Here is a 16,315-nt window from a genome sequence, read left to right as displayed (position 1 = left end):
CTGGCCCCTGGTAGTTCCGGCGCTGGTGGTTTAGTACAGCGTCCAGCCCCCTGCGGCCATGTTTGAAGTATGTGGCTGTGAGTGGAAACTACAGGGCTGCCCTTTTTGTTGAAGTTCCAGGTCTCATGTTGCGAGATTTGGTGTTTGGGGGCACTATTTAATGGAGGTTGCTGGGCACTTCTTTTTTGTGCATTGAGAGTTTTTGTGAGGTTTACTCCTGTTTTGCTCACCATAAGTGAGGGGGCTTCTTCTCCTGTGCCTGCAAAGGCGGTTTCCAAGCAGCATAATGTCCAGGACCTGCAAGAGGATGACGTTTTGCAGATTTCTAGGGCTGATTTGCAGGAGTTGATCAATTCAGCTGTCCAGTCTGCACTGTTGGAGCCTGCGGCGAAGAGGTCTAAAGATGATGAGGACGAAATGGACAATTCCCCTAAGGGAAAGTACGTCTAGGGCAAGGTTTTTTCGGACATGCTGGTCCATATTTGGGAGGTGCTTGGTTTTGACCTTAAATCACTGTCTGATGAGGGGTGTTACGCCCAATATAGTTCCTCTGTGGTGGGTGACCTTCCCTTCCATGATGTCCTGAAGGATATACTGTCTAAAGAATGGCTTGAGGTTGATAAGCAGGGTATTCCTCGCTTTCTGGGGAAGCGATATCGACTTGCGGACTTTGACACCCAGTTTCCTGCGATTCCCAAAGTCAATTCTCTTTTGTCCTCTATGGCTTCCGCCTCCTCTTCCTCTTTGTCATCAGAGGAGACTTCCCTGACTGATCCGGTGGAGCGGAAGGTGGAGTCTGCTCTCAAACGTTCTTACACAGCTTCTCATTTTGGGGTGCGTGCTAGCACTTATGCGGCCTATGCCTCACAGGTCCTTCTGAAGGATTTTGAGAAGTTGTTTGACTGTCTTAAGGATTAGGGGGACCCTACTCTTGTGTTGGCTCAGATGGGGGTCTTGGCGCAATTTCTCTTGGATGTGGCTTTTGATTCCTTGTGGGCCTTCTCCTCTGCTGTGTCTTGAGGCTGTGCAGAAGGCCTTGGTCCATAAGCTGCCTTTTGAGGGTACCCGTCTCTTTGACAATGCTTTGAATGCAATGGTACAGCGCTCTGCGGACGAGAAGATGTTGAAGCCTTTTCAGCCTGTGCCTAAGAAGAAATCCTTTTTTCATAAACAGGGTTTTCAGGGGGCTTTGTCTTCTCAGCCCTTTTCTGGTCGGGCCCGTGGTCGGGGGGCCGCGTTCTATTATAAGTCCCGGCTTCAGCAGCAGCAGCAGAATCCCTCTGGTGTGGGACAGAAGTGACTATGCCTTTGTGGGGGTTCGGTTCAGTTTGTTTCTGGACCGTTGGTCAGCTCTGATTTCTGACCAGTGGGTCTTGTCTGTCATCAGGTTGGGTTACCAGATTCCTTTCCGGGGCCCTCCCCCTCTGGATTGCTTTCAAGTTACCCCGTTGTCAAGAGATACCGTGAGGCGGTCTGCCATGTTTTCTGGCGTCACCATGTTGTTGTCAAAAGGGGCTGTTTCTGGTGCCAAAGCCAGATGGTGCATTCCGTCCGATACTGAATCTCCGATCTTTAAACAATTTGGTGCGGTTGGATCATTTTTGGATGGTCACCTTGCAGTTCGTCATTTCCCTCATCCAGGAGGGCAATATTTTGGCTTCTCTGGACTTGAAAGACGCCTATTTTCACGTTCCAGTCCATCCGGCCAGTCAGTGGTTCCTGAGGTTTGCTGTCCAAGGGATGTATTTCCAGTTTCAGGTTTTGCCGTTCGGCCTCTCCACTGGTCCCAGGACTTTTACCAAGGTATTAGCTCCTGCTGTGGGGGTTTTGCAGCATCGGGGTTTCTCCGTGTTTCCCTATATTGATGATTGTTTGATCTCTGCTTCCTCCTTTCTGAAGGCTCTTCTGGCGGTGGAGGCTACGTTGACCCTGTTCCAGGATCTGAGGTTCAAGTTGAATCTGGCCAGGTCTCATCTGGATCCTGTTCAGAGACTTCAGTTCATCGGGGGTCTGTTCGACACCTCTCTGGGGGCAGTGTTTCTCCCTCCTGTTCGGATCCTTTTCCTGCAGACTCTGTTGCGGGATCTGTTGAGTCGTCCCTCTGCCCTGGCTCGTGTTTGGTTGCGGGTCCAGGGGTGATGGCTGCCACCACTGCACTGGTTCCTTGGGCTCGCCTACATCTCAAGCCCTTGGTGACTCATCTGTTGGCTCGGTGGGACTCCTCCCGGGCAGATTACAAGACTCTGATTCATCTCTCTCCTGCTCTGGTTCGGGACTTGGACTGGTGGCTTTGCACTCCCAATCTGGAGAAGGGGGTGCGTTTTTTTTCTTCCACCTCCCCTTTTGTTGAGTATGGATGCCAGTCTTTGGGGTTGGGGGGCCACGTTGGGGTCCTTGGAGGCCAAGGGTCGGTGGTTACGGAGGGACAGTGCCCGTTCCTTGAAATGGCGGGAGTTGGCGGCCGTCTGGGAGGCGGTACAGTTCTTTCAGGTTCATCTCCACGGGACGAATCTGTTGGTTTGTACCAACAATCAGGTGGCTCGTTGTTACTTGAACCCTCAGGGGGGGGCCAAGTGCGCGTCTCTGAACCTGCTGGCCTCCATGATTTGTGTTTGGGTGGAATCTCATCTGTTGGCCTTGAGGGCTGTGTACACTCTGGGACAGTTCTATTTTCATGCGGACGCTTTGAGCTGCAATCTTCCATCCTCTGTTGTGTACCATCTCTCTCTTCCTCTGTTCCAGGCCCTTTGTCTTCAGTTTGGGATTCCCTGAATCGATCTCTTTGCCTCTCCTCACAATGCTCTTCTCCCCCGGTTTTGTTCGGCGGTGATGTGTCCTCAGGCTTGGGCGGTGGATGCTCTTTCGATTCCCTGGCCTTCGGGTCTTCTGTATGCCTTCCCTCCTATTCCCCTCCTCCCGAGGGTGCTGCAGAAGATTCGGGGGGGAGAGAGTGCCGGTCCTGTTGATTGCTCCTTTCTGACCTCACCGCCTTTGGTTTCCTCTCCTGTTTTGGCTGGCGGAGGGTCAGTGTGTCCGGCTTCCTTTGGTTCCGGCTCCTCTTCAGTTTCCGCTCCTCTCTCTGCCTTGTCTTTGTCGTTTGCAACTGGCGGCCTGGCTCTTGAGCGGTTGATATTGGAGTTTTTGGGCTGTTCTTCTGTGGTGGCTCGTGAAATCCAGTTGTCCCTTCGGCCCTTAAATGCTATGGTCGTCATTGGGGTTCTTTTGTCTCTTGGTGTACTTCACATTGTGTGGATCCTGTGCTTGGGGATCCTGCTTCTGTGCTAGATTTTCTCTGGGATGTTTTTTTAAAGGGCCTTTCCCCTTCCACTTTGTCTGCTCAGTGGGCGGCGGTTTGTGCTTGTCGAGGTCCTGGGGCTTACTTGGAGGTTGTTATTCCTTTGGTGAGTCGGCTTCTTCTGAGCTTTCGGCTCTGTCGTCCATTCTCTCCTGTGGTCGTGCCTTCCTGGGATTTGCCTACTGTTCTGCAGGGTCTGCAGTTGCCCCCTTTCGAGCCCTTGTTGGAGGCGTTTTTTTTGTGGTTGTCCGCTAAGGAGGCTTTTTTGCTGGCCATCACCTCCGCTCGTCGGTTGGGTGAGTTGGATGCCTTGCTCATTTCCTTTCCTTATTTCCAATTCCTCCAGGATCGGGTTGTTTTACGACTTGACCCTGCCTTTCTGCCAAAAGTCTCTTCCAAGTTCCATTTGCAGCAGGAGGTGGTGCTTCCTGATTTGCCTACGGAAGAGAATTTCCTTGTTCCTTCTTCTTTGGATGTTTGGAGGGCTCTTCGGATTTACCTCCAGCGCTTGCTGGAGTTTCGGCTTTCTCCTGCCCTGTTTGTCTCCTGTAGGGGTGTGGCTAAGGGAAAGAAGGTTTCCACTTCTACGATCATTCGATGGGTGTGTTTGGCGGTCTGCCAATCATATAAGTCTGTGGATCTGCCTCCTCCGTCTCAGGTGCAGGGTCGTTCGACGCCTTCTGTGTCCGCTTCCTGGGCTGAGGCGGCGGGGGTCTCTATCCAGGAGATTTGTAGGGCGGCCACCTGGCAGTCCCATCACTCATTTGTCCGGCATTATCGACTTGATGTTTTACATGCCTCTCTTGACAGTTTTGCTGTTCGCTTGTTGAACACTGCTGTTCATTGATCATTTCTTTCATTGAAGTTTTGAACTTTTTGCATGGATCCCCGGTGTCCTGCATTTTTTCTTTCTGGTGCTCTGCTTGTGAGTTCCTCGCTATGTCAGGACTGGGACAGGGAGGACCCATGAGGGGGTAATGTCTTGTTACTTACCGGTAATCTTCATTACCCAGATTAGGGTCCTCCCCGTCCCAGTCCTCTTCCCTCCCTCCCTCCCTCCCTCCCACTGTGTTTGTGTCTGGGTCTTGTTGATAACAGGCATGGCGAAGGGGTTTATGTAACCTTTAGCCTTTGGTTCTTTCAGGCGTTTTGATTGGCTGGGTAGAGGCAGGACTGCCTTACTATGTCAGGACTGGGACGGGGAGGACCCCAATCGGGGTAATGAAGATTACCGGTAAGTAACAAGACATTCTCAAGCACTTGGCCAGCCAATGCCGGAAGCTTTGCAGCATGCTGTGCCTACTCTTACATGAATGAGACTGAGGAACATTTTCTCTTCTTTTGTTCACCATACTAAGCTAGTCTTTCTAAATGGATAGTCCCGGCATGTCATAAATTGTGTCTACTAGATTGAACATCTGCAAGGTCAAAACCCATTTGCTGTATACGGTATAGTGAAGTATCCACAGGGTGCATGGTATAAGCGGACAAGTTTTTAATGTAATTTTTAAATTCACTATGGTTGTACTTTTTTGTATCTATGTACATGCACTTGCACTTTAGTTTCCATGCGCTGTTGCACAGTTATCTGTCTCACGTGGTAATCTAACATTGTGCTTTTCTGGTTTTATGATGTTTTAGTTTTGTACTGAATTTTTATCATATTTTATAATTGGTCTCTTAAGTCGAGAAGGCTTCTTTCGCGCTGGAAGCCATTCTAGTGGCCGGGAAAGGCCTTGAGCTGATCTCCAAATACATATGACAATGGATTTAAAGGACTAAGGGTGAAACAGATTGGCTCAAGCCATTCAGAAGGACTACACAACAGTATTAAATCAAATATCTGAAAGTCGCATGTTAGAGTTGGCACCATCATGATGAATGTCTAGGTATTAACCTTGTGCTTTAGAAGAACAGAACTTGTATGTGATCTCCTAGTGAATGGCACTTAAATTGTCTCTTTCGTATATCTGCATCAAAATAAAGAGAAAGTGACCCTTCTCCACACACACGATTGCATGGCAATTGAACGTCTTCGGAAAAGCTACAAGCCTATGAAATTGGTAACCTTGTAACAACAGTTTCCATGCAAAGTGGCAGGATCTGATTTGATTAGAAAAAGTGAGCATAGAGCATTTGTTCACTTTCATCATGGCTATTTTAAATGTTCTAATTATGTCAGGCCAACCACGAGTTCATGGAGGTTAGTGGAAATATTTGCAATCTTTAACAAGGTTTGCTAAAGCCAAAAGGTTTGGCTTTAAAGTGCTAACACATACAAACACAGACATGCACAAATGCATTCACACGTTTTGTGTGCCACTTGACACCCTAAGCTTTTAATTTTTTTAAGTTTATAGTGTCAAGTGTCACCACTAAGAAGAAGCAGAGGACTCTTATATAGGTCTAGTGATTTCCATCTTGAGGGCTCAACTGGCAGGAGTCTGAGCTTGTAGAGAATTTTGTAGGAAGCAAATATGTCTCCTGAAGAGCTTTTCATTTTCATGTCCTCCAGCTGGATCCATTCCTTTACTTCAGCTGTGTCATTGTGGCACATAGTTCTTTAGATGTACACAATGTAAGCCCTCAGAAGAGGTGACTTTACAGTCCTTTCAAGCAAAGATCTTCTTTTTACTAACAGCGCCCACTGCAGAAGGATTGGGTGAGCTGGGATCAACACTGTGTGCAGAATCATGTACTCATGTTTCACCAGAGCTATTAGTGTTGCATCCATCTCCAAAGTTTCTACGTATAGTCTGGCTCGACATACATTACTGTTAGGAGGATATTTTCCAACTCATTATTGTCCATTAGACTGAGGGGACCCCTTGCACTGCTGAATGTCGGTAGCTCAGAACTGTTTTACATGTATAGGGTGACCCTTCAGGTGCTCAGAGCTATTGAATGTAGTTTCAAAGTTAGGCTATAAAGGTTAGCCCCACTGTGATCTTGGGCAGTAGGGTCAGACACGCTATTGGCATATGAGACAGAACAGGTCCTAGGCACTTCAGGGTAGAACAAGGAGCAGGATGTTTCCAGGATGTTTCTAGGGATAGTTTCAGTGGCAGTACCATGGGCAATCCCTCATGTTTCATTTTACATTACAAGATACAGATGGTCAGTTCTCCCATGGCCAACTCTGTCAGTGTGAGGTTGTTTAAAATCTCTCACTTTGAGAAAATAAATAGCAAAGTGACCTCCTTGTTGCTTGCCTCATTGGATAAGGACTGGCGAAAGTAAGATATGACTGGTATTATATCGATGACAAGCGAGTAATCCAGCCATTATCCTCCTAAAATACATTATTTGCGAAACCTAAACCTCAATTCTCACACATATTGGAGTAAACAAAGCCATAAACATATGCACTTATAAACATAAATCACACATGGTTGGTGTATGTAGTCACAAAACTTACTCTTGTTCATCAAAGCCAACATTGCGTATGATGTATGCTGAGCTGTAAAAGAAAAACGACAAAATGTTTTGCAATTTCTGTTCAGTGATTACTTTTTTTATCTGATTTAATCTATAAGGTTTTCTTAATTTTGATTAGAATAAGGGTTAAAGTAGACAGTTTTGTGCTAATTTATTATATACAGAAATGTAATCGAGTAGGCTTAAAAATACATTTGCAAAACAGAATCTTTTTAACAGGTTTTGTTCCACACCATAACATAATATTAATGTTTTGTACTGAGCTGAAAAAGGAGTAAACCTATTTAAGCATGAACAATAACTGCTAATGGCTTAATCATTACCTTAATTCCATATATGAAATGAAGCGAAACATTAGTTTACTTCGTTCCTCACTACAAAATCAGTAAAAATAGTACAAAGTTAAGTTTATTCTAGTGTGTTGTTCAGGTGAAAATATTTATGTAATTTCATATGCCCACTGTTATGTTTGGTCTAAACTGTATGGGGCTTCCATCTACACCCAGGGTTCCTTTGAAATGGTAGTATTAACTAGTGTTATTTCAGCAAGGGGGGGAAGTACAAGAACCAGTCCAGAATAGTCAGCCCTCGAACGGTTTAACCTTTTCCCCCACTGTAAACCCCCGTATCACCAAGCATGAAACCTCCACTATTCCACGCTGTCCAGTCTCCACAGTTATCCCAGCCCTGTGTGTGCTCTGATAGCCTAGTACGATGTCTAGTAAGAAGCCCAAAATCCAACGCCATGCATAGGAACCACAAGAGACTGATCACAAACTTCTACCTGACCTCCCAGGATAAACAAAACAGCTATAGCCACAACGCAACAAGAAAGAGGGTATCTGAAAATGGGATTACAGAGTCTCATGAGGTCAGTGGAAAAACCAGCTGGGGAGTGGCAAGGGAACCAGAGCCCTCAAACGACAAAGACGAAGTACTGCCCTTGTCCCATTCTTCAACGCCAACTCAGAAGGTAGGAGATCAGGTCAATATAGGAGACTAAACTAGGATCAAACACAAAACTATTACATCGCCTTCAAATGAGCTGGAGCAAGGAAGTCCCATAGAAACCCTACGCTTTGCCCCACACACAGCAGGGACAATTCAATCTACGTCATCCCGTGGAGCTTCCTGCCCCACTCCCATTAGACTTCCTGGGCATTTCGAAGAAGAGCCAGGAATCACGTCAACGCCCGTCCTATCTATAGGCCCTTTTGACAGGCCTCAGTTAGTCCAAGCAGTCCTGCTTCCAGCGGAAGCAGTGGAAAAGTTGTTGATCAAATGAAGGACCAAGTGTTAAAAAACTGTTGGTGTCGAAACATATGCTAATCCACTTAGAAGACCAGCAAGCCCTGTATCTTCTGCCTTTTTACATGTGGGAAGGGCACTTACAATGAGAGACTCAGAAGCAAAAAAAGTGTGAATGCAAATGAGCAACATCACAATGTTACTTTGACTCTTCGTGGGCATCCAGCCCAACTAATCTGCAACTTTCGAATGACTAAACATTGCCAGATATCCCTATCTATATACTGACCATAATATAAACCTACCAGGAATTAATTAACTCACCAGCAAAGATTGGGAAATTTCCCACTTTCAACACGTCCATCGACGAAATGTTGGGCATTAGTCTTACACTGCCCTTGCCCATAGGTCCAGGCACCTCCTTTGTTGAGAACCCTAAAGCACAAAGCCTCCCTAGCAGCTCAGATCAAGGCCTCATAATTTCCAGCATCCATTACTCATTGAAACAGGTTTTGAATTCACTACTCACACTTCGAGAATATTGTCCACGTCAATGATCCCAGCACGATCTCCTCATGCTTATATTGAAAGCCATGCCCATGAAACCGACCAAGCCCAAAGTATCAATTTGAACAAGCACTAGTGTAAGTACCTGGCCTGCCTCTCTACCCAGACCTGATGGACTAACTAATCCTGCTTCACTACTATTTGAAGGAGCCCTAGAACTAGAGGCGCTAAACCTGGCCCTGACCGCTGTAGCGTAGCAAATTCAAGCCGCGATACTCCATCAGACGAAGCAATGAAGCACACCCAACCAAGAACTGCTGTCAGCAGTTGTACAAATTCCAAAGGCAAAGTAAATTCTCTGGCAGAAACTGAATTGCCACTGGAAGCCTTGAAGAAGACTAGCCCTGCAAGCCAGATGCCAGATCCCACAACACGCAAAGCAGCAATTAATAAACTAGTTCAGAGTCCAGATGTTGTGGGCAAAAAGAAGGGTAAAAACGTGGTCCAATTGCAGAGAAGGCCTAAAGTAAAGAGGAAGTGATCTCAACTAAAAATTATAACTATGGACAAAGAAGAGAGGTACAATTTAAACAATCTTTTTGCAGAGCCGGCAAAAGGCCGCAATAAAAAACAGTTATCCCCAATATTTAGGAAATTGACTTCACAAATTCTTGAGCCCCCAATGGCATTGGAAAAGGAAGGGGAGAACATCTCACAACAGAGATTAGCACCAAGGATGAAAAAGAAAGCTAAGAGAACCAAAACATCCCAAAGGTGTGTACTAAAAGAGAAAAGAAGCTACGAAAATAGCTGTCCTCCATCAGGCATGAGCACAAGCACCATTGCTGTGCAAGTCACATCCACCTTAACTTCGGTGGATCAATGGAAATCAAAGCCCTATTGTGGGGGAATTCACTGATGCCCCTCTTCAGGACATAGAGGCACTAAATACTTGTGCAAGAGCATTCCCTCCACCCTATGTACAATCATTGGGAGTGCCTGATCTATCACTCCAAGGTACCTCCAGTCCCATTTTTAGAGGCACTGGCTACGTAGCAATGGAAGTCACTTTCATCCACCTTTTTCCAGACCCTGAGCATCTACCTCCATTGAACCGCACAAGCTTGTTGGAGGTGTTCCGGGCTATCCCTGCACTTTCCATGATATCAGCACAGGACATAAAACTAGTAAATCCGAGCAGTCCGAACCCTGCAACATTTGAGGCAATAGGAGAGGGTTTATACAGCGAAGTAGAATTCTACACACCAGTCACCCCCAAGTTGATTAGTGATAAAATACACTGCCTACTCTTGATGGGCCATCCTCCCACAATGGTGAAAAGCAAGGCCAGCTGATACAGTTCATGATCATCAAAAGTAATCATGTGCGGTACCAAGTGCACAGCGAGAGCCGCAAGAACCACAAGGCCCTCCAAGAAGGCAACTACAGATTCTCACCAGGTACGCCAAGCAATGAAAAAACTCTAACATTGACCATGTGGAGGTCTACTGCCGTTAGGGCAGTCACCATAAGAGAGGACACAAGGCCTGCTCCCCGAATAGAGGAAGCCAATTGGCAATGGTTGCCAATAGCTCTTAGTAGCCCTGAGAAACTCTGCCCAAGAGCTGCTACATGTTTTTAATGGAAAGAAAGCCCCCATCTGCTGCCTACACCCGCAAGCTCACGGACAGCAATTGTACGCAAGGTGGGGTAAGTGGGATCAATACCCTGTCATGGAACATTGCTGGACTACAACCAAAGCTGGAGGATATCGGCTTGATAGAATTTGTGAGTACAAAGGAGATATGCTGCTTCCTAAGACGTGGGCAGCAAACACTTTTAGTGCCCAACAAACACCTCTGGACTTCACGGGGTTCACCACAGAGGGAAGTAAACCAAGTAGAGGGACAGTGGCGTTTAGCTGCGAGATTTGTGGTTATAAGACATGTCAGCCTATCCAAGTCGCCGAAAATAAACTCCTTAGGAGGATTCTGATGATCCCCCAGAATGTCCCCTCAGAGACTGTGCATGAGGAATTAGGGGCAGGGTATATTTCTGATTATATTCAAATCCGCTCATTGTTTCTTTGATTTTCTGTTTGGATGAAAAATGATATAGAATTTAACAGAAAGATTCTAAGAGATTGTCTGGATTTGAAGTATTGTCATCTCATCCGCTGGCTGTATTATGTTAAAAGTACACTGGGTGAGCTTGGTACACTAGAGCTTTTCTCTGACCCAGAACAAATTTTCAAAGCTGTTGTCTCATGGGTTAAGGAGGGCTTTCACGTTAATGTGCAAGGAAAAAGGGCTGAATGTATGATGTCTAAAATTTCATGTGCCCTTATGCTCTAGTGAAATCCTCATATTTAACAATTGATAAGCCTGTTTTGCACAGACGACTGTTGTCCTATTTTCGTTTGAATCTGTTTCCCCAGCTTATAGCTGGTTGGCACAACTCCTTGGAGCCTCCAATTTGAACAAGTGAAATGGCTGCTGCACTGGGCACTTTACATATTGTTTTTATTTGTCCCAAATGTATTCTTTTATGACATATGTTTATACGTCAACTCTTTTTGCCATTGAATTGTACTCACGTAAGTCCTGCTCTAATATTTCTACAGCTTATATCTAGTCATAGTGTCTGTTTTTATGTATTGCGGTTTTTAGTGGGGGTGTTTCATTCTTCTTTATGAAATGTGATGTACTGTATTTGGAAGTGATTTTACTGAACAGTTTTTATTTATGTACTTATATGATTTACTATGCTAAATCGAATGAAGTGATTATTGACTTGACTTCAACTAGTAGAGGGAGAGCTATGGGGGGGCCGAACCACCTGCATTTTAACGAAATTAGACTACACAGCAAATGAACTTTCCTCAGCTGCATATCTATTGTACACACTGCACGTCAGATTGGTCAAAGAGTAGAGGAAATGTTGCACTACACTGGACATTCTAAATGTATACCTAATTGCTAAGAATGTAAGCTTTCAATCAGTAATGAAACATCCATATAAAGAGAATTAAATAATTAATTTATTAAATTATTAAGATCAGAGTATACCTGATGTATTCACTAATTCGATCTATAGTATGTGTATATGTGTATTTGTGTTATATATGAAACATAATGAAGTATCATTTTCATATTTAAATTAAAACTAGTGGATACATTTTGACTCTGATCAAGTAAAGTCTCTCTAATATGGATAAGAAAGGCTTGTTTTAGTTTATATGTCAAATCCCCAGAACAGATATTTAATTGATTGTTAGCAAAAGATAGAGTCACTCCTGTACAAATTCATTTACATGATTTCCTCTTATTTGATGTTTTTTGCTCTTTCTCTCTCGATGTATTAACAAAGGAGTTTAGTCCCCAGGTTAAATTTGAGCTAGTCAAATGAACATATCATTATCAGTTCCTGCTTTGCTATCATTGTAGATGTATATCGATCTCAGCATCCACATTATGGCCAAAAGGATTTTCAGTCCCGATTACTAGGATATATCGAGACTCCATTTTCCTTAGTTCCAATGTTCTGTCACCTCCTCAACTTTTTAAGGGCACAATTTTAATGGCAAAATATTTCAGATGTTGATCATTACTAGAGTGGTGTTCAAAAAAATGTTTGGTGATGGGATAAGAAAAGTCTTTATTCTTCTTGATAGCTCGCAGATGCTGGAGTATCCTTAGTTTTAGTTTGTTCATCGTACTCCCAACATATTTTTTTTTACAGGGACATTTCATAATATAGACCACATATTTGGACTCGCATGTGATATGGTCAGAGATTTGTTCGACTTTACCATCCTGTAATTTAAATGTTGATGTATTCTGACCATGTTCACATGCCTTGCATTTGGAACTCCTCCAAAATCCAGGGGTGTTCAGCCAAGTTGTTTTCTTTGGTTCCTTGTTTTCAAAATGTCTGCATGTAAGAATATCCCCTAAAGAAGCTGTTTTTCTATATGTTATGCTGGGATGAGGTGAAAGTTTTTTTCTCAGTGTCTCATCCAGCATGAGGAAATTCCAGTTCTTTTTGACAATCTTTTTCAGTTCTTTGTTATCATTGTTAAAATCAATAATTAATCGCGTTGTCCCATCCTCTTCATCTTGTCTTGCCAGATCCTCCTGTTGTAACACTAGTAAGGTTTCTCTTGATTTCAAGTTGACCTTCGTTCTGGCTGTTTTAATTACTTCTAGTGGGTAGCCTATCTCCAGAAAACAAGCACTCATTTCATCAAGTTGTTGTTCAGCATTGTTCAGTTCTGAACAATTTATTTTTACCCGTAACATTTGTCCGTAAGGTATACTCCACTTTAGATACTGCAGATGCCCACTATTGGCGTGGAGTATACTGTTACAGGCAGTCGGTTTCCAGTGTATTTTAGTGCAGATTTTTTGATTCTTGACAAAAACTTCCACATCCAAGAATATCACACTCTTTTTGCTAGTTGTGGAAATGAATGATAAGTTAAAATTATTTTTGTTCAGTGATTCAATGAAATTCTCTAAGTCCTGATGTTCTCCTTCCCAGACCACGAACAAGTCATCGATTAATCTAGTCCAGATCTTGATGTTGGACTTATATCTGCTAGCTAGTACATCCGTCTCCCACACTCCCATGAGTAAGTTTGCATATGTGGGGGCAAATTATGTACCCATTGCCGTTCCCTGTTTCTGTAAAAAGAAGTCCCCATTAAAAAGAAAGATGTTGTGGGTAAGGCAGTATGATAACATTTCAAGGAGCATTTCTGAGTGTTCCAAAAAGCTCACTGATCTTGTTTTAAGAACTGTTGGACAGCCTTGATTCCATCTGAATGTCGAACTGATGTATACAAGGAACATACATCTATTGTGGTCATAATAAATCTGTCACCCCATTGAATGCCCTGGATCTTCTTTAGGAAGTCAGTTCTGTCTTTCAAGTGAGATGGCAGAGATGTAACATAGTCCATTAGGAAGATGTCGATGAATCGTGGTTTTCTCCAGGAAATAACACGCCACTGGTCCGCACCATGGTTATCAAGGAGATAAAAGCACGAAACCAGACAAAAGTTGGTATGACAATGAGTGCAGAAGAGTTGAGAATTAGCCGAAACTGGCATACAGCAAGGGGCATACTAATTAACTATAGCTTTACTCAATCTGGAATGTTTTTATTGTGTTTTACTTGATGTATTTTTTAAAACTGGAAAGCTTATTATTTGTATGTTTTTTGTTTATTTTATGACATATATTTGGTAATAAAGTGATGATGAACTAGTGTTATTTCAACTGTACAAAGTTTGAATACTTTAAAAAATATATTTAGGTATGCTGTTCGACAACGTTTTACTGAAGTAAAGAATATATATATAGATAGATAGATATAGATATATTATTGACCAGGTTAAGAACACAGATTTTTGAATGATGGATTGGTCGGCAAACAATCTAAAGTAATTAAAGCAATGACAATTTGTATGCAATTTTCAGAAAGTGTGGAGTGTAAGGAGATGCTCAAAATAAAGATGTCCTCTGTTGCATTTGTCGTTGGTCCGCTACTGTCCAACTGTTAAATGTATTTACAATCTTTTTTATAAAATCAATCTGTGTTTGAATGTACGTTTGTTTATATGGACTCAATGTTGCTAAATAACTAAACTTAAAATAAGACCATGCTAATTGCCCATCACACAATGAATATAACGTTTTTCAGGAAGAAGAGTGAAGAAGGAGATTTCTGTCTTATCTAAAAACAATATTCATGTAGATTTAACAAAATTAAAATCATAAAGTCAAATCATGAGCATTTGATAAACAGGCCATAGCGATTGTTTTGAGTCATCAAGCAGCTGCCTGATCATCATCAGACTAATTGGTATTTGTTTCTTCTACATCTGTGAACTGCTCACACTTGCATTGTTAGACCTCACCATAAAGCTTTTTTTACAATCAGTTCTATGTGGATTGTTATGCATTAATGTAATAGATATTGTTTTGGTAAATATCTGACACTTAACTATATACATGTACATAATTTAACTGGACGAAGCATATTTTTGAACACTTTCGAATAACCATATGAATGTTGAGCAAACCCTATATAATTACTAAAGATACTTTCTTTTTATTTCTGACACTGCAAAAGTGAACAATGCATTTTTTTAGGAAATATCAGAAAGGCATTGTTCCCGATCTTTGTGCAGTTGATCACATGTTTATGGAAATGTGTTGTGTTGTTTATGCCTTTACCGTCTACCCTGATACTGTTCTCAGAAGAGACAAATATGCTACTTTTTTTCTCTTCTTACTTTCTTAGTTATACAATTAAATTAATTGGATGAGCTAAGCAGCCTACATGTCTTTACTATCAGCAACGTTCTGGTTTCATTTACCACTATGAACTATATGAATTGTAACCTACAATTTGCAATTGAAAACCAGCATAACATTATGATTGTTGCAGCGTTAACTGCACACCTAAATGTTTTAAGAATGCAGTGTAACAATATTTCACAAAGTACTATTACCTGATTGCAAAAATAGGCGTGGGCCTTCTACTCAATTGGTTATTAGAGCAAAATAGCAGAAATGATGAAAAGAAATTGACTTCAATTTTTCTCTTGGTGATGAGCTTTACAGGAAAAACTAGCGCTAGAACTTGAAATCATGATCCCTGCCTCCCCCAAACACCTTCTTATAAGTTATTTCTGTTAAAAGGTATGTTGTGTCCACTTTAGAACTCATGGTTCTAATCCAATCTTTGATTCTCAGTGACTTGCTTAATATCCTTCTGCCCAAAAATGTAAACAAGTGAAATGTAACATAATTTTAAATATTTAAATTGTAGGGTAATTGTGCTACTCAAAAGTGTAAAATCCCTGGGTCTTGGAGGCATCTCTTGTGAGCTCCAGGCCCACCCGCTTTGGGTAAGAGCATATGGTGGCAAAGGTGATGTGATTTTGTCATTCAAAATTTTAAATCCTCAATTTATTTACACAATATTGAACCCTCTTACATCAACCCCATGATTGTACAGTATTGCGCTGCTCCCCAGCTAGATTTATGCTATATAAATACCAAAACGTACACACAGACATACATACACCAAACTAAGATCGCCCCCTGAGATACGGTGTAAGATTATCTGCTCTTCTTCATTTCTGAACTGCTGTGTTATTTCAGACATTACAACAAATTACCAGTGTGAGGGAGAAAAACTTGTAGGTGTTTCTAAGCTATCAAGAGAACTGCAGCGCCATACAAAATTACATTTTGGCAAGTTTAAACAATTACAAAATGGCATGTTGCTGATTTAACGTGCTAATACTTTGTATAACAGTCCAGTGTCATCTCTATTTCACTACCTGTCATCTAAGGGGTTGAGGAAATCCTCTTCAAACCATTTTCCTGCTGGTCCTTCTGGAGGCTGATATCTGATGTCTAGCTCAACACAGATCTGCAAAGGAGGCAGAGATTGATTACAGTACAGTATTCATAGAGTGCATTTTTACATACACATTTACGTGATGAGACACTTAGGGATGTATACATTCATGTTATCAAGGATATGGCATAATGTTTGTGGTTTGTACTAGACCTTGTGGCTTCAGATAACAATGACTATAGACTACTAAGCTATGGTCCTCTGACTTTACTGTGAATAGATGTGTGGTTCTTGCACCTGGACAAACAGCCAGTGTGAAACTCCATAGTTTGTGGCTGATTCACAAAGTTTACAATTGTTTGCTATTCACAAAACCATTTTTCAAGGAGTATCTTTACGACTGCGTACTCATGGCAGAGACTCCACACATAAAAAGATAGGCCAGCCATA

At 42.6% G+C, this 16,315-nt stretch overlaps 1 protein-coding gene across 1 annotated transcript in view; it reads right to left on the bottom strand.

The window, feature by feature from the left end:
- The window catches only part of LOC146812054 (fer-1-like protein 4), a 1,053,957-nt gene that overhangs the window by 781,693 nt on the left and 255,949 nt on the right, over positions 1 to 16,315 (bottom strand). Inside the window, exons 5-6 of the mRNA XM_085619061.1 lie at positions 15,846 to 15,937; positions 6,714 to 6,755 (exon numbers count right to left, since the gene is read on the bottom strand). Of these exons, the coding sequence (XP_085475187.1) occupies positions 6,714 to 6,755; positions 15,846 to 15,937 (134 nt within the window). The remainder of the gene's footprint in view (positions 1 to 6,713; positions 6,756 to 15,845; positions 15,938 to 16,315) is intronic.

This window comes from Triturus cristatus, chromosome 7 (genome assembly GCF_964204655.1).
Source record: "Triturus cristatus chromosome 7, aTriCri1.1, whole genome shotgun sequence".
Lineage (NCBI taxonomy): Eukaryota > Metazoa > Chordata > Amphibia > Caudata > Salamandridae > Triturus > Triturus cristatus.
This window is presented reverse-complemented; position numbering and strand designations above follow the sequence as displayed.